Below are 18,586 nucleotides of genomic sequence, written 5' to 3' on the forward strand. Positions count from 1 at the left end.
GATTGACTCTCAGGACCTGTTCAGCTCTCAAGACAGTATGAGGAAGAGGTTTAGCCCTAAAAAAGGCACCCAAAAAATGCCACAGAATCCACATAACTAAGTCCCTGCAGATGGTCCTCATACTACCAAAACAATTTGAAGAAGCTTAGTCACAGCAAATCTGTAGAGAAGCTGGAAAAATAGAACAAGAAGCAGTCTCACTGACAGAATCAAGGCATGAGCACTAACTTCACCTTTAATCTTAGGTTTTTCTGTCTCTTGAGTGTCCAGCATGAAGCCTGTGTTAGTTTTGCTATAAGGAAAGGAAAATTCGACCTTTTAAAGGAAGCAAAAAAGAAATACAAGTTGATGGGGGAGAAGACAGACAAACTATAAATTGCAAACATGCAGATTCCCAAACACGGTACTGAGGACCATTTAGGAGAATTCACCAGAAGACACCAAGAAAAGGGACTTTGTTTTAACAAGGCAAGAAAGAAAGCAGCCACCTCTCAGGAAGGTTTCCTTAAGAAATGCCTACAGTTTCTTTTTTTTTTTTTTGGGGGGGGGGTGGGGGGCGGTGTCCCAGGGATTGAACCCAGGGGCACTTACCCACTGACCAGATCCCCAGTCCTATTTTGTATTTTATTTAGAGACAGGGTCTCACTGAGTTGCTCAGTGCCTCACTAAGTTGCTGAGGCTGGTTTTGAACTCCCAATCCTCCTGCCTCAGCCTCCGGAGCTGCTGGGATTACAGGTGTGCACCACCATGCATGGTTACAGTTTTTAAAAGGTTTGGTTCATTGGCTCATTGGTTCATAAATAAACACTCATGAGCTATGATCACCTGCAAATATATATTTACAGCTTTCTATTAACTTTTTAGTGTTTCCACTTAAACCCAAAACATCAGGATGAACCAGTATCCTCCATTCCCTTGTCTAAAGCTCATGGCAGTCTGAACGTGGGGAGGCTGTTAAGGTACTCTCTGCTTTTCCCTGCACCCTTCCCTTCAGTAATCCAGCCCCCACCCCATCCCAGGCAACCTAACTGCCTCCAATATGGCGGCCACTACACTCTCAAAACACCTCATCCTCCAACAAGGCCAAAAATGGTGCCAAAACTGTAAATGTCCCTTGTTAGACAGGATTAAACGCCAATGTTAGTCTTATGTTTATGTCCAGTACCGCCAAGAGAAAATAAAGTGCAACAAGATGACACAGAAAATGCCCAGAAAGGTGCCCAGCATGAGTAGTACACATGGGTCCATAGCTGTTCTTATGATTTTTGTTATTACTGTGAAGAAGCAGACCTTCTGCAGAGACCTGTGTAAGAACACCCCCAGAAGGCCTTCCAACCACGAGGACAATGTCAGAGGGCAAAGTGGAAAGGGGGTGGGGAGAAAGGAAGCAGCTGTCGCCTCTACCGAGAGGCCATTTCAGGTCACCTCACTAAAAGAAGTCCCTCCAAATGTACTTCTGTAGCCCCCAGGGAATCGATTTTGCAGGATGGAATTATTTCCCTGAAATAAACAGACAGACAAAGGTCACCACAACTGGGGCCTAGAAAGAAAACAAGACAGCTGCTGATTTACGGGCAGCCTCTGATGCAAGAGAGCAAAAGGTCCCAGCCCCGGCCTGGAGGGACGGCTCTGGACGACCAGGGAGAAGGCATACGGGGGCCAGAGCAGGGGAGGCTCACCTTCCCAGGAGCGAGGCCCCAGCTCAACCAGAAATGGATGGAGACATGGTCAGCGTGGATGGAGACATGGTCAGCGTGGATGGAGACATGCCACAGCCAAGGGCTCTCGACTCCAGTGTGCGTTACAGGGACCTTGGGGGCTGCTTGAAAATACTGATGCCTGGGCCCCTGCCCCAGATGGCCTCATTGAGTCCTCCCTCTGTCCAAGGTCCCACTCCTATGCTCAGTGAGGACTGGGACCCAGTGACGCAGCTGGAAAAGTCAACAGCAGGGGAGGCGGCCTTGAGGTTTTAAGGCTGGTGCCACCTCGCGGATTCGACACCCTTTCTGAGTGTTAATTTCTTGAACTGTAAAATGAAAACAAACTCAGGATAATACGGGAGCAGCTTCCTGAAGCGCACCCTGAAAAAGACACGCACTCACAGGTCCACCTACCTCACCCTCCCATCGTCATCTCTCCAAGTCCTGGCAGCTCCCAACTCTAAGGGTTGTCCTGTCCTGCCTGTGGTTGGAAAAGGGTGGGAAGGGGGCACAGCCTCCTGCAAAGTGAGCAGGAACAAAAGCCCAACAGAATGGGCTGTTGGATCCTGCCACACACACACAGAGCCCACGGATGTGCACGCACACAGACCCCCTAATGTGCATGCACAGACACCCTAATGGGTGAAACAGTAGCAACTGAGTCACAAGGAGCAAAAGGAGGGAAAATTCAGTCCTCAGGATTTGCTTGGCTTTTCCACTGATAGTGGCACTTTCTCGGGAGGTTCTTGCCTAGGCCTCCTTCCTGTCCACCCAATCCTGGTGTAGCCCACCTGGGAAAGGCCCCTGAATGAATTAAGGACACTCCTTGAGAGACCAGAGACGGACATTTGAAGATCAACATAACTCATGATATGCACACGTGTGAATCCCCTCAACAAGCATTTGATAAATACACCTGAACTTAACTCCAAGAAACTAGCAGAAAAGGCACACTTGGCATGCAGGAGGCAGGCAGCTGGTCCAAGTTCAGAGGGTGTGATCCGTCAATCCCAGCAGTTCAGGGTTCTACTCCCATTTACACTCGGTGTCCATGTGGACGAATGGTTTCCTCCTCCTTGCCTTACCCACCCGTCAAATGGGGGTAAGAACCGTGTGCAGCTCTCAGTGAGGAGGAATTCAAGTCAGTGATGAACATGCTTAGAACAAACATCACGGGTGCACAAGTGCTCTGTATTCATAGCTGTTGTCATTACTACATGGCAGGCTACCAGGAAAGTGTGACCTGAAGGAAGTGGCTTGGTGTCTCCCAGATGAATGCTGCAGCTAGCTTCCCACTGTGGACCTCCCCCATCACTCACCTGAGCTACTTGGTCAAAATGCAGAAGACGCCAGGTGTCCTAAGTCCCACCCCAGCCCTGCTGAATCAGACTTTCCGGGGCGAGTGCCAAAGAAGATGCATTTTAGTAACAGGTGTACCTCAGAAATTTACTTGTCCCCCCAGGTTTACGAGCCCTCGGGCTGGATAGACTCCTTGACTAGAGGACCCACGTCTGTCTGCTCCTCACGTATGGATGGAGCCTTGCATAATAGAGGACACAGGTGCTCGACAATCGGGCGACTCTAAGAGTGTTCATTCCATTTTTCTGAAGGCCCACTGTGTGCCAGGCACGTACAAAGACTGAATCGGACGAATGACTTCATTCATTCACTCTAAAAATCACCATCAGGGGTATACAGCACCCATGCACTGCTCTGGACACGGGAGATACAGCAACGTAACACAAGATGATCCTTAGAGATGCTTACAAGTAGCAGCAGGTGCTACAGGCTTAATAAAACAGGGTAAGGGGGAACCCCCTGTCTTCATCAAACTCAGCACCAACCATGGCTACGCCCAACAAACCTTCCTACAATAACAAAAATGACCTGCTCTGCATTATCCAACGGCAGCCACTGCTACGTAGACTACTGGGCACTTAAAATGTGGCCAATGCAACCACAGAACTGAAGTTTTTCATTTCACTGAATGGTAATTGATTTTAATAGCCCTGTGTGTCCCTCTTAGACAGGTCAAGGGGCAGGAGGAAAGATGAGAACTGGAAACCAGAACACAAGACATTGGTGCCACGAGCTGGACGTCCAGAGATCCGCGTGCTATCAAATGCCTCTCACCCAATTACCAGATGCCCTAACGTCCTCTGGCTCTGAGAATTGGAAGAACAAGGTCAGGTACAAGGCATTGTTCTTGGGCTGGAATTTTTATAGCCCATGATCAGTTGGAAGTGGTATGCAGGCCGGCCAAGCCCCGGGGACTGCAGCTCCAGAACACACCACCGTCAGCAGAGCCCGGCCCCAGCTGCCAGAGAGATCTCTTTCTCCCCCCATCACTTGCTGATGGTCATTTTGTCCTTGGCTAGCATGTCCCACTGGGCCCGAGATACCGAGCAGATTTTATGAGATTTCTTCGCTTCAAGCATAAGCACGGATACAAGCCTCCTAAATTCCACCGGAAAATTGGTGGCTAATCCAAACATTTCATAAAATTAGAGCTCATTGTGGGGCTGAAAAGAATTCAGACTGTGCGGCCACCAGAGAAATGCTAAATATTTGTTATAATTTTTTCCTTCATGAGCTGTTTTAAGAAGCAACTGCTTTTTCTGCTTCAAGCAAAGAGGGGAGGAAAAAAGGAGTTTTTGTTTTTGTTTGGTTTTCTCTGTGGTTTGCAAAAAGCACCACCAGACGAAAAAGCAAGGAATCCTGACCGGCTCGCTAATCCTTCTGTAAGCGGGGATAAGAAACCTTCCCTGTCTCAGCTGCATCTTAATTTGTAAAAGTGGTATTTTTTCTAGAAAATGGGCCTTGGCTCCTTAATTTTTCTCCTTGGGCTTTAGCAGTAGAGTATTTATAAGCTGAGATTTCATGAGCCAAATGGACATGACAAAAACTCGTGCCTGCAAGTCACCAGTGTTTATGAATCAGGCACCGTTTTAGGTCCTCAGGATGCATCAGTAAGCAGAACTGATAGAACCCCTGCTCATCCAGAATTCACCTTCTGCAGAGGAAGACAAGTGGAGGAGATTTAGCAAGTACCGTTTTGAAGCAATCTGGGGACAAGACATAAAGACTCCCAAAACCCAGTTTGTGGAAGAGGATGTAAAGTAAGCTGCACGGGAGCAGAAACCTGGTCTGTCTCATTTCTCTGTCGCTATTGCCTGAGGCCAGCATCAGACACAGCAGGCACTCAATAAATGAAGTCCATTCAACTTCTGATTGTTCGACTTATAATTCTTCGACCAGACAATGGTACAGAAGCAATAGGCGCTGAGTAGAAACCAGACTTTGAATTTGAAATTTCGATCTTTCCCCCAGATAGTGACGTATACAGGATCCCCTCTCGTGATACTGGGCAGTAGCAGCCCCCAGTCAGCCCCACGATCACCAGGGCAGGTGACCGACGCTCCTCTACATACTGTGTTGCTAAACTACGATGTTCAGGAGACTCAGCATACTCAACACATTTGTTATTTATTTATGATGATTTCGACTATAATGAGTTTATCATCTTAAGCTGATGAATATCTATACTGTTGAATGAATAATGAATCCTACAACAAAAATCTATCCCAGAGCTGTCATCTAACAGATAAATGAGTTGAAGTCACAGAGGGACATCTTGACCAAGGTCACACAACTTAGGCTATGGCAACACTGGGACCGTCTCCTGAGGACATTCTCCGACACACAGCACTCTGTGGTTACTGAACATTTTTTTCATTCTTATGGTGTGCCAGGCACAGATATAGGCACAGCGAGGTCATAAGTGAGTTTAAGATACAGCATGATTGGGATCTTGAGACTAAGTTCTCAAACTGCTATTTTCAGAAGCACAGAGACGGCTTCTCTGAACTTTAACTCTGGGTTCGTCAGATGCCTACCATTCCGAGAGGCCTTGGAGCCAGGGTCATGATCCTGAACTCCCAAGTCAGGCACCAGCCTGGCCCTAAATCCTGGCTCTGTAACTTCAGACAAGCTACTGGCTCCCTCAAAACCTCTGCTTCCTCATCTGCAAAATGTCCATAGTAATCACACAGGTTCAAAGGCGAGACAGCATAGGAAAGAGTGAAGGGCTGGAGCTGTGGCTCAGTGGTACAGTGCTTGCCTCGAAAGCTCAAGGCCTGGGGTCCATCCCGAGCAACACACACACACACACACACACACACAAATCATCTGTGCAGTGCCTGACACACACTCGGCACTCAATAAATGTCCCCTGCTATTAGGATTGTTAAAGGAAAGCCTCCTGCTCCTTCCTACACATCCAAGGTGGATGCTATGTAGTAAGTGAGAGTCCCCTTAATTCCTCTCTACTCTAGGATTCCTGCTCCCAGAGCTTGCTGCATCTCACCCCCACCCCCACCCCCAGCACTCCGCCTTCCTCTGCCTGGGAAACAGAGATCCACTAACCAAGATGCAAGCTGCGGCTTTCCCGGAGTGTGCCATGGCTGTCCCCAGAGTGCGCCATCATTCTGAGGGCTCTGAGCTCACCAGAGAAACGTTTAGCCTCCTCCCACCCACCACCTCGGCTACCCGAGGCAAGAGTTCACTTTCCAAGCTACCAAGAAGCACACAAGTAATTACGCTGCCTCAAGGACCTCAGGGACCATTTCAAAATTTGCTGGCATCTCTTTTAACTGACACCGAGGAAGCCAAGGCTGCGTAATGGATGCTTGACACCAAGTGATGAAGTTCTGAGAGACTCAAAAAGGAAAAAAAAGGAAGGGGTGGGAGGGTGGGGATCAGTCTCCTTAAATGGAGCAGCAAGTAGAGTTAGTGTGGACCACAAGGACGGAGGGTCGAGAAACAGTGAGGGTTAGATGCACATTTTGGAATCAAGAGTTGGGTGAACTCCTTTGGGGCAGTGGTTATTTCTTATTCTCAGTTGCCTCCCCCATGCCCAACGCAGTACCGGGCACCTGGGAGGAGCTCTATAAATATCTGAATAAACGTTGTTTAACCTGCTACCTGGAAGAGACAGAAAGAACACCTGTCACAGGAAAAAGGGACAGAGATATTCCTACTCCTTGGGAAGCAGTCTAGGATTGCAGTTTGGGTTGGGTTCCACCATCCCGAGCTGCAAACGCTGTGCCCTGGGCCCAGTTCCCTTTTAGGATCAATCTAAGAGCCTGTGCAATGCTGCAGGCAAAGCACTTAGCAGAGGCCCCAGTAAATACAGAGTGCTCAGTAAAGGCGTGGAAATAAATGAACTAGCCGAGTCTTCCCTATAAGGGAGACGGCCAGGGACACTAAGAGGGCCCCTCCTTCGTCTCTTCCTCATCCCTGGAGTCTCACCTCCTGTGTTACTTGTCACCAGGGATCAAGGAGCCAAGCCCCCCCTGCATGAAGAATCCCTCCAGAATCACGGCTAAAACCGCAGGGAGGACAATGGTTCCTGCCAGGAGATCTGAACATACAGTCAGAGCAGAGGCAGCCATGAGCCCCCAGCCTGACCAAGACCAGCTGCAAAGCCACCCTGAGCTCGAAGTGTCTAGGGACAGAGCAAAGATCCCTCCAGTAACCGCAGCTCACATTCATTGAGAACTGGCCCCGAGTCAGGCACGGTCCTCAGCATGATGGGTCATGAACCCTGTGTCAGCATGGGAGGCAAGGGCTACCTCACCAGCCTGTTCCACAGAGGGAAAAGGGAGGTGTCAGGAGTGCCACCCTTTCCATCTCACAGCGGCAAGTTGAGAATGACCTCCTGGACGTGTTTAAGCAAGCCTGGGATGTCACCGGACTGAACCAGGGATCAGGGAAGGCGGCACCCTCCCCTCACCTCTGCCACAGCACAGGGACCACAGACAGAGACCATGGGTACACTCGGAAAGCAGCTCTGAGAGCTGAAGTTGCTCCCTTCCACCAGCAAGGAGTCTTTCTGCCAAAAACCAAGCAACAGGAAATGAAGTCTGCATTTCACCCATTCCGTTTGGCGAGTCCTGGGGTTCTCTTCCTGTGAGCTGGCGGGGGACGTCTCCGAGCATGTCTTGTCTCCGGCCCTTGACTTACAGGTGAAGCAAGACACTGGACACAGGGGCACCTGGATGTGCAGGCTGCCAGAGGCCTGGAGATGGCTGAGGCCTGTCCTGCCTAGACCAAGAGGGCTCCTTCCAAGAATAATGCTCACGGGGGTGGCCACCCACTTTCCTTAGAACACCACACACACCTCACTGACCCGCACAGTCACTCCCATTTCACAGATGAAGAAACTGAAGCATGGCTGTACCGGAATACACAGGAGGCTCAAAGTGGGCTCAAATCCAGGCTCCACACGCTCCCTTTCCACTCACAGAGCGGACCATTCACTTCCCCACCACGATCTCGTGGAAGAGTGGGACATGACCATCCCTGGGCAGTTTGGGCAAAGCACACATGAGCTGGACCCAACTCACAGCACAATGACAACATCCATCAGGGATGCATTGTAGCTAGCTGCAGTCAAATGTCTGCGCGGCCCCTGAGCCACTTGAGTAAGGGAAGCTTGATACACAGAGAAGGGCACAGGCTTCGTCAGAGATGCTAAGTCAGAGAAGGGAGCAGCTCCCTTTTTTAACTGGGAAACTATCCTTCAGCCCCAAGATGAAAGTCGGGCCCAGACCACTGGAAGGCCACCGCCACCAGCTCCTGGCACGGAACCCACCACAGCCCCCTCTTAGCACCTTCCCACTGGAAACCTCAATGCCTCTCATGAAAGTAAACCAAGTGGAATTCTTTGCTCGAGTTTAAAAGGCAAATCGTGATGGTGTTTTTTCCAGACATACATTAACTCTGCACTCCAGCCGGTTTACAATTCTTAAAGCACTTGATTTACAACCCGGGGAGAAAGGCTGGGGAAAGCCTGCAGATGCCTTTTGCATCCAGAGGTTGCACATGCCGCAGAGCTGATGGCCAGGGCTTCTCAGATGGGGGCGGAAGGGCTGGAACCTCCAGAGGAAGACAGGCAAGTGTGGGAGCAGCCCAGCCCTGGGGGCTGCAGAGCAGCCAAGGGTAGAGGCAGGCTGGGGACGGGCTCGGCCTCCCCCTCCTCTCCAGCCCTGCCTGGCGCAGAGCGTGACTGAGAGGCACCTGGGTGCATGCACGGTGAGCAGAGCCATGACCCCGGGAAAAGAACAGGAAGGAGCACAGGCCTTCCCTGCTGCCTCCGGCCTTCAGGGACTCTCCTTCTCCGGGCTGCTGATGCACACTTCCTGCAGGGGCCCGTTCATTCATTCACCCTCACTGAGCATCCCCTCTACACCTAGCACCAGACTAGGCCAGGCTGCAGCGACCTGAGAGCCAGACAGCACCCTGCTTCCTTCCTAATGGGGGAGCATGGGAGAAAAGGTGCACCCAAATAATCCAGCCCACACTCTCCATGTGCTGGAGGGAGACTGATACAGAGCTGGGCAGAGGAATAAGGAAGGAAGGGTCTGGAAACCCGAGCAGGAGCAAATCCACACTCAGTTCCCATTCAAACTCATGGCAGGATTTTGACAGGGAGAGCCAAGAGCCACAGCAAGGTCATCAGATTCTCCACACTTTCCCCTCAAATAATACTACTAGCTCTCGTTTCAATAGCTTCTGTGCACCAGGCTCTGCACTGGAAGATTCCACATTCTATTCTGCGAGTGATTCCAATTGGTAGGATACTGGCAGGTGCCTTTTCTAAACGGGAAGATAGAATCTCGGAGAAAACAGTTTGCCCAGGGTCGGCAGCTACTCTGTAGAAAGGTGGACCATCTGTCTATTCTACAGCCAGGATTTCTCCTTCTGCACTTCATTTATCCACTCAAAATATTCATGATGTATTTGTCACACAGCCCCCAAATAAATTCTAGGTATTTTAATGGCAGGACTTGTCTTAATCCCCTCTCAAGTGTCCACACTCCTAAGCACATTGTTAGGGACCTGGTTAACTTTGTTGGGGACCCTGGTTAACTGCTAGCTTAGAAGAGAAGGTGCGCCAGGCCCCCGGGTGTGATGTCTTTCTTATGATAGAGCTTCTGCCATCGGTCTTAGTGACCAGGGTAGCTAAGAAGAGTGGAGAAAAGCTACTATTAGGGCACCCAGTTCAAGGAGTCCATGCATAAGGCATATAGCTGAGGGGCACAGGAATGGCATCGGCCCACAGGGCTGTCACAAGCCACAAACCAGCCATTGGTCTGGAGGGCTGCTTTTTCAGCAGGACAGAGACTTTACAAACATACCCTCTTGCTAATTCAGACAATGGTGCCTTTTAGTCTGGCCATGGTCCCAACAGTCTTTGCTTGTACCTACCATGTAGCAGACACTGAACAACAGGCTTAGCCATACAGCCTCACTGAATCCTCCCAATAATCCATATAATAAGAGATGGATGAGAAAACAGAGGTAAAATATGGCCCAAGGTCACCCAGCTGTCAAGGGTTGGGATGAGGGGTCGATTCAGGTGCTCTGTTCCTGGCGCTCGCTCTCTCTCTCTCTCTCTCTCTCTCTCTCTCTCTCTCTCTCGACCAGGGCAAGCAAGATACTGCTTCTTGCACAAAATGAGAGCTCTGTAGTCCACAGGATGGCATCTGGGGGGCCGATGGTACTGTCTTCTACTCTCACTCTTACTCCCTCCCTCACCCCCACTTTTTAAAAAATATCAGCTTCACTGAGGTATAATCCATATATCATGCAAGTCACCCGATAAAGTGTAGAATTCAGGTGTTATTAGTCTATTCACAGGAATGTGCAACCATTATTACCACACTCTTAAAATATTTTCATCACCCCAAAAAGAAAGGCATGCCCATTAGTAGCTAATCTCCATTTATTACCAAGTCCACCCCCAGGACTGACAACCACTAATCTTATTTTCTGTCTCTATGGATTTTCCCATTTTAAACATTTAATAGAAATGGAATCAATATTATACATTCTTTTGTGACTGATCTTTTCACTTAGCGTAAGGTTTTCAAGGTTCATCTGTATTGTAGGATGCATTAAGTACTTCATTTCTTTTCATTGCTAAATAACATTCCATAAATATTCCATAAGCAAAATTATGCAATAGGTCATAAGTAATATTTCCTAAGTAAAATGGACATACCACATTTTATGTATCCATTCATCGTTGATGGGCATTTGAGTAGCTCCTCCTTTGGGGCTCTTATGAATAACAACGGTCTAAACATTGTGCACGGGTTTCTATGCAGACACATGTTTGCATTCTCCTAGGCAGACCTAGGAGCGGAGCTGCCCAGCCCTGGTTTTAACATGCAGTTAAAAGTTTATCGAAGAGTCTCGCCATGAAGCCCACATCTGGCTGCTCTTGGGCCGTTTCCAGGGGAATTTTATCAATTCAACCAGACTCCACTTGCGGTGGGTCATCTGGCCCAGCCCCTCCCATTCTGGGGCCTGGGATCTTCTCATTCCTGCACTCGCCAAGGTCGTCTGGGCCAGGAAGATGATAAATGCATTCTGCTTTAAAGCAGATACTTCACAAATCATAACTTACAGATGCTCCAGGACTTTCATGTGGGAAAGACAAATGAGACTTCTGCTGTCTGATTCCGGAGCCACTGAGGACAGGAAGCTATGGCCAGAAATCCTACAAGCCCAGGATATACATCTCTCCCTAATGAATGCATGAGCAAGTGTAACAGAAAAGGAATTCGTGCAGGAAGGGTCTGCCTGTCTCTGCAGACCTTATCACATAGCCCGCCATTCACTTCTGGCCTTGATCCTTCTTGCCAACAAACCCTCCCAGAGGTCAGGGATGATAACCTACACCTACACCTACACCTCCCACCACCTTCCCTTGCTCAGTTTATTCCCGTTAGTTCCATCCTACAAGGCTTTGTTGAGGACCTACTTTGTGCTTGGTACTGGCAAGGCGTTGATGGGAGGTGGCAATGTGGAAGGAGTTCAAGACAGCTAGACCTGGACTAACAAGGGAGATACCCTGCTCACTATCCCCTGCCTCCAGCTGCTTCCTAGCGGGTAGAAGAAGACATCTCAGGGTAGTGGGTACATTTCGGTCTGCAGGCAAGGAGTGGACCCGTTCACCCCTGAAGCCCCCAAGGGATCCAAGGGTCAGAGGCTACCTGGGGAACAAAGAATGTAGTGTGCATTCAGGTGCAGCGCACCCTGGCCCGATTCATGAAATCACGCTCGGGGTCCAACAAGCAGTCAGCTTGCCAGAGCCAGACTGTCTCTCTCCTCTAATTTGCTCCTGATCCTTATCTTCTCACACCTCAACTATTGTGAAAACCTCTTTCCTCCAAGCCAGCACCCCAAACCAACAGGCACGGAGCCCTGCTGTGATCAGAACCCGGCTCAGGGCACCTCCAGAGGGGTCAAGTCTCTGTGTTTACATGCCCGGGTCCCAACCCTGGCTCTGCTGCTGCGTGGAACCTTGGGCAACCTAGTTAACCTCTCTGGAGCTCAGTTGTTCATCTGAAAAAGGGGATGAAAACAGAATTGCTACAAGGACTCCATTAGTTCATATATACCCACATGCCATAAGCTCTTGAGGAGTGTTAGCTGTTATCATCATCATCACCATCATCACCATCATCATATTGCCTCCATCCTACCTCACCAAACTGGCCTCCCACTCCCTCCCAACACTGCACACCCATGGGCCTCCTCCCCTTTCCCACACACATGCATGAACCTGACCTCTGCCTAAAGCACCCCACATTGCAGTCTCCTGAAACCCAAGCCAAGGGTTGTCTTCAACCTCCTCTCAGCTGGTGGAGAAATCCCCTCCCTATTCATCCGTCTGTCATCCTCTACATCCTCTTCCTGAGCACCAGCAAAAACCCACCCCAGAAAAGAATCACCCTTGGCCACTCTTCAGGCATCACTGGCAAAGTACCTGCCCGACTTTAGAGGCGGCACAAGGAGGGTCTCCATTTCTCTAGCAGCAATGGCTTTCCCAAAATACAGGCCTGCTGGGCACCATCCAGTTGTGTGACACTCGGCAAATCCGCTAGCCTCCCGATGGGTCATATCTCCCATCTGTAAAATGGATCTAACTGGAGTGCACACCTCAAGGGCGAGGGCCCAATGAGGGGAAATGTCTGTAAAGCATTTCGCACAGAGTTAACACACCTGAGCTAAAAATATCAGCTGGTAGGAACCACAGAAGCTCGAAAGCCTGGGAAGGTGCACACCTGCCCAGGGTCAACTCAATCCCGGGAACTAAGCTTCAAGGCATCACACTCCAACCTGAAAACCACCTGGAATGATCGCATCTTTCATGGAAGAGTTATTCCCAGCCCGGTGACCACTTACTCTTTCTCTTCCACTGGACACTAAGCTCCTTGGGTCCTACACGTATCTATGTCTCCACCTTTAACAAGGTGATTGGCACTGGCACCTGGCAGATGGACATAAATCTTTGTCGAATGAATAAAAATTTGTCCAGTATTTATAGGTACATTTATCTTTGCTACTAGATTATAATTCTTTAGGAGCAAGGTCCTAAAGTCTTGCTTTAGTCAAGATTTATTAAATGAATGACAGAAAAATTCCAATCCATGAATCAAGTAACTTCAACCCAGCTCAGTCACTTACCAGCTGTGCCACCTCGGAAAAGTCAGTTAACACTTCCGTGCCTCGTGTTTCCCACCTTGAGGATGAGAAGTTTGGATGACACATTTGCCAAGGTCCCTAACACTCTGAAATTGGGTTTGGGCCTTAGCTGCAAAATGGTACCTCAGCCACCGTGCATATGACGGCCACACACCCCATGGCTGAGCAGGTCAACTTTGCTTCTCTGATCTCCAGTTTTCTATCACCAGCCTATGAATAGCTTTGGGTCAATGCTTAAAATACTCACTTTGGGTCAACTCACCTGGCTTGCTAGGTGAGGATGCCCTATGATCCTAAGATAGTTCTTTGGTGGCTGGAAGCACTCTGGTAGACAAGGACACCCTATGCCCACCAGTCCAGCCCCTCCCATCCCAGAGACCATGCCTCCAGCTCAGGCACACCGTGTACTGCCACACACCAGGTAAACTGGTGTTGGCAGAAAGTTGACCTTGACCTTGGGCACTGAGGCAACCACATGACACCTCTCCCCAAAAGGTTGGGTGGGTTTGGGTTTGGAGTTTGGGGCAGTGCTTTGTGCAGTCTGAAGGTTCAAGGAACTTGGCTCAAAGAAAGCACATGCCACAAAAGATGACACCGAGGTTCACCCACAGCCCTGCCCAAAACTGTATCAAAACAAAGCTTGTGCAATAGTTGAGGCCCAAATTCAAGACTCCGGGAACATGCTCAGATCCTATCCAAATCTGGCTGTTTCACCTTCCTTTGTGGGCACCTCCCTAATTAATCCAGCCTGTTAATTTAATACCCCTGAGAATTGATTATCTCCCCTACCCCTCGCCTCATGACATAAGGCTAATTGTCCAAAGCATCCTGTCTCTCTGATGGCCTTGAAATCTTGAGGTGGGGGGAACCCTACTAGAAAGAGGAACTAAAATGGTTCATTTCCCCCTTTTGAGGCTTTATATAGATTATTTTATTCAATTCTCATAAGTCCAAGAAGTTGGTACTATTAGCGGCCCACTTAATGGATGAGGAAGCTGAGGTTTCAAAACACACAGCTTGCCTAAAGTCACAAAGCTAGAAAGGATCAGGTGAAGGCTTGAATGCAAGCCAGGGCTTTTAGCTTTTTTGCAAGAGTGCCTTGATGTTGGACTCAATAATGCAAGCCACTCTGAGTCCTTGCCTCATGAATGTGCTTAAACAGTGGCTGCGAGACCGCATCTGAGGATGTGAAGGGGTGCTACTTGGACCACGGGCAGGGCTGAACCAGTCAACTCCAAGCTCCTGACTCTGCAACTCTCTTCAGAACTGCATTTCAGAGAACATGGAAAATGATGCTGGGTCTTGGTGTGCTTTATTCAGAAGGCCCTTCCAGATGTACCATCAAAGCAACTACATTCTAGCCTGGCACGGTGGTGCACGCCTGTAATCCCAGTGGCTCAGGAGGCTGAGGCAGGAGGATGGAGAGTTCAAAGCCAGCCTCGGCAAAAGCAAGGCACTAAGCAACTCAGTGAGATGCTGTCTCTAAATAAAATACAAAATAGGGCTGGGGATGCAGCTCAGTGAGTGGTTGAGTGCCTCTGAGTTCAATCCCTGGTACCCCCCCACACACAAAAAAAAAAAGGCAACAATATTCTCATGTTTAAAAAAAAAAAGTCTCTCCTTTCTGAGCAGGGGCCCTGCTTTCAACAAGAATGTTGGCGATCCCCAGCACCTGACTCATTGGCAAGACAGGTTAGAACCACTGCTCCTTCTGAGAAAGGTTTTAAAAGACATTACATCAGCATCGTGCCCAGAGATGGAATAGGCAGAATTAAGACACACTCTCTCAAGGCTCTTCGACTGAACCTTAAGAGCAAGTTGTGATATTTCATGCATCCCTAGAACCAGAAAAACACTCCATGTTCATACATTGGACAAAATTTCTTACTGCTCCTGACAGATTCTGCATCACTGGGCATTGAATGGGCAGAACAACTTAATAACTGATTTTCTTTGTTTGTTTGTGTGTTTTGTATTATTTTCTGTTCAGCCAAGTACAGAAAATTTTCCACCTGACAATTCCTGTTTCTCACTTCAGTTCTTGCACCATCTGTGAGCAGTGTGCTCAGGAGGCGGAGGACTTGGGTCCAAGGTTTTCCCTTCTCCAAACCTCAGTCTTCCCATCTGTTAAATGCAAGGTGTTCACCAGAGAATCTTGCTCAGCTATCCAGAAAAAAAAAAAAAAAAAAAAAAACAGTCCCATGGATAAATGAAGCAGTTTGGGGACTGCCAGTTTCTGTGACTGGATCTGCTGCCAGCTTCAAAATCTTTACATAATTTTTGAGTAAAACAAGAGATTTCTCTGAAATTAATAGCAAGATGGAAAAGTCAACTAGGGCTGCGCAGTAAGGGCTTGCTCATCTTCCAGCTGAGAAAAGAGCCTCTATCGTTCTCAGGGCTCCCCCTAGTGGCCGTGAGACAAAAATCCTGGAGGAATGCTCACAGTTTCTGCAAACAAAAAGCAAGACACCCACCAAAAGAGAAAGACAGGCTCCTGCCTACTGATGCAAATCCTTTTGCTCTAACTGAGTCTGTGGATCAGATAGCTGGAAGAACGCGTGACAGGAAGCCCCAGGGAAGCTCGGGAAGGCGTCTGCCATAAGACAGGGTTGCATTCTTTCAAAGAGTGCAGACTCCCTAGCTCTTAGGTGTTGGGGTCCCTTCACAGATCCCAGACACACCCTTCCCAACCAACCCCTCACATTCTCACATCCTCAACCTGCACCTCGAACTGCATCTGTTTTTCATTATCATGCTTTCCAACTTCCTAGTGCGATTCTTCAACAGCTATTAAGACAACACAAGCAAAGAACTAAGCTTAGTTTTTGCTTATTCAACATCCAGCCTGGGGAATATCACCTCAGAAGAAAAGCATGAATGAAGTGCGCATTTCTCAGTCTCTTCTACGAACCCAAAAGCCCGTTATTCAAAGGACATCTTCCCAACCATATCCTCTTTAGGATTTTCAACCTGCAAAAATGGTACCTGGGCAGGGTAAAGTTTCAACTTGCATGCCACAATTCATTTATTAAAGAGGAAGCTTTTTTTAAAAAGGACTCCATCCTGAATTTCCAATTAATCAATAATAGACTTTGTTTTAAATAATAAGATTAAGTTGTATTGACACAAATACCAAATCTGAGAAATGAAGAAGTTATCCAGGCATCCAGATATTTGAGAATTTAAGGGCTGGACCTTGCTGATTAGTAGCCCTTTTTTTTTTTTTTTTTTCCAACAGAACTGTCCCTACACAAATGCAAAAGTAAAATGTCAACACTGGCACTTCAGTTGATAGCTCATTTTGCTTTCCCTGTGACCATCTGTTAGATTTATTAGCGACCCTGGGCCTTGAAACACCCCCAAAAGTGCACATAAGGAGCCTCATAATTAGTTTCTGACTTTGGCCCTAAATCGATTAAAATTACATCTGATCTGCTTTAAATCAAAGAACCATGTTAATGTTCTGCCACACACCACACAAAATCTTTCTGCAACAGTCAGTCACTTTGAACCCAACTCTCTAGCCACAAGCCGTGTGGATTTCAAGGGCCTGTTCTGCAGAAAGGAAAAATGACAACAAACCAAGACGGGGACAAAACTAAGGCACTCAAAGCACTTCTTGGAGCTGTGCAAATGGTACTGGCACCCTGGCAAGGTTTCAGCTGTCACAGGGCAGCTGGCCAGACCCCTTAAGCAATTTAGTAGTCCTGAGGTCAGGACCTGAAACACAAGGGAGCCCGCGGCACTACTCAAGAGCTGCATCTGAGTGGCTACCATGCCGGGGGCATTTCAGTCTTCCCAGAAGTCACTATGCAAACTGTCACAATCCTCAGGCATGCAGTAGCAGCCCTCGTTTCTGCTTCCTAACCTTCTCTCTTAAAAAACAGGCAGGAGTTTGCCCTCCTTTGCAGGGACAGCATCGGGTGATGGGGCATCAGTGGAGGGATGCAGAGTCTGTGGGTAAATGGGGCAGGGGGGCGGGGGGACAGGGAGACAACTATAGGACATAGACTTGAGGGACCAGCTCTGGGCTGAGGGGGATGAGTCTTTCTGAGTAATAATTCATTCGGGGGCATGATCTGATGTGTCCAGCAGGCAGACCCTACTGTCCCAAAACTGCAAACTGTTCACATATCCTAGCCACTACTTTGCTGTTTGGATAAAAGGGGAGAACACCCCAAAATATGTGCAGACAGGATGTAACAAGTGTTTCAAGAGACACACGCCTGAGTCACGGGGTCCCGGGAGGAAAATGAAGAGTCTGTCTGCGGGACCCTCAAGAAGCCCCCTCTTGGCAGGAGAGCCCCAGCGCCCACAGATTCCCGCCCCGCACGCCCTTGGTCTGCAGCTGCAAGGAGCCAGCGCTCCCCCCGCCTCCGGGAACATCCCCACTCACCACTCGGCCCGAAAATCTCTCGGTGGCCCTCTTGACTTTGCCGTAGGTGCCTTTGCCCAGGGTCTCCTGAAGCTCATAGCGGTGCTTTAAGTTGTGCTTGTGATGATGCCGCTTCACCCCGTGCGGTTTCCTGGGCTCCGGGGCCGCAGCCACCGCGGGAGCTGCAGTCGCCCGGGCCGCCGCCTCGGGCGGAGAACCCGGCGCCCCCAGCCCCAGGTCGGGGCCGTCCCCAGCCGCGGGCGCAGCGGCCCCTTCCATGTCCAAAAGCCGGGCTGCAGAGGGCAGGACCCGGCACAACGCTCGGGGTGTCGGGGTCCCCGCAGTGGGAAGCCGGGGTGCGCTCAAGGTCGCCCCCGCAGCATTGGCGAGGCGGCCCGCTCCCGCTAAGGCTGCGGCTGGGTCACTGGCGGCGGCGGGGACTGCACATCTGGCGCCCCCGGCGCGCACGGTCGGCGCACCGCCCCCCGGCCGCGGCGAGCTGCGGAGCGTCGAGCGAGGTGGCGGCGGTGGCAGGGAGGCGGTGGTGTTTGCAGGAGGGAGGGGAGAGGGGTGGCTCCGAGCGCAGGAGGGGGAGTGTTATGTGGGGCGCCGCGCCCCCCCAACTCCTCCCTGGGCGGACGCGCAGACGGGGCGGGGGCGGGGGCGGCGCGCTCCGCGGCCCCGGGGGAGGGGAGCGAGGGGCGGCGCGGCCCGGGCTTCCCCACCTCCCCGCCGCCACCGGCCCGGCCACCCCGGGCTGGGAGGGGGTTGGGTGCCTGTCGCGACTCGCCCTTTGTGCGGCGCGGCGCAGGCCACGGCGGCAGCCGGGGGTCTTTGTCCTCGGCTGGCCGGGGGTACCGGGGGATCCCAGCCGGGGCGCCCCCTCCCCGGGCGCTCCCGGGCTCACCCACTGCAGCTACCGCGGGCCCTCCGGCCCGGCCGCCGCCGCTGC

The 18,586-nt window shown here is 50.2% G+C and overlaps 1 protein-coding gene across 1 annotated transcript in view; it reads right to left on the reverse strand.

The window, feature by feature from the left end:
- Positions 1-18,385, reverse strand: part of Nuak1 (NUAK family kinase 1) — a 63,618-nt gene extending 45,233 nt beyond the window's left edge. Inside the window, exon 1 of the mRNA XM_076855056.2 lies at positions 17,656-18,385. Within this exon, the coding sequence (XP_076711171.2) occupies positions 17,656-17,913 (258 nt within the window). The 5' untranslated portion in view covers positions 17,914-18,385. The remainder of the gene's footprint in view (positions 1-17,655) is intronic.
- Between the last annotated feature and the right edge of the window lie 201 nt (positions 18,386-18,586).

This window comes from Callospermophilus lateralis, chromosome 4 (genome assembly GCF_048772815.1).
Source record: "Callospermophilus lateralis isolate mCalLat2 chromosome 4, mCalLat2.hap1, whole genome shotgun sequence".
Classification (NCBI taxonomy): domain Eukaryota; kingdom Metazoa; phylum Chordata; class Mammalia; order Rodentia; family Sciuridae; genus Callospermophilus; species Callospermophilus lateralis.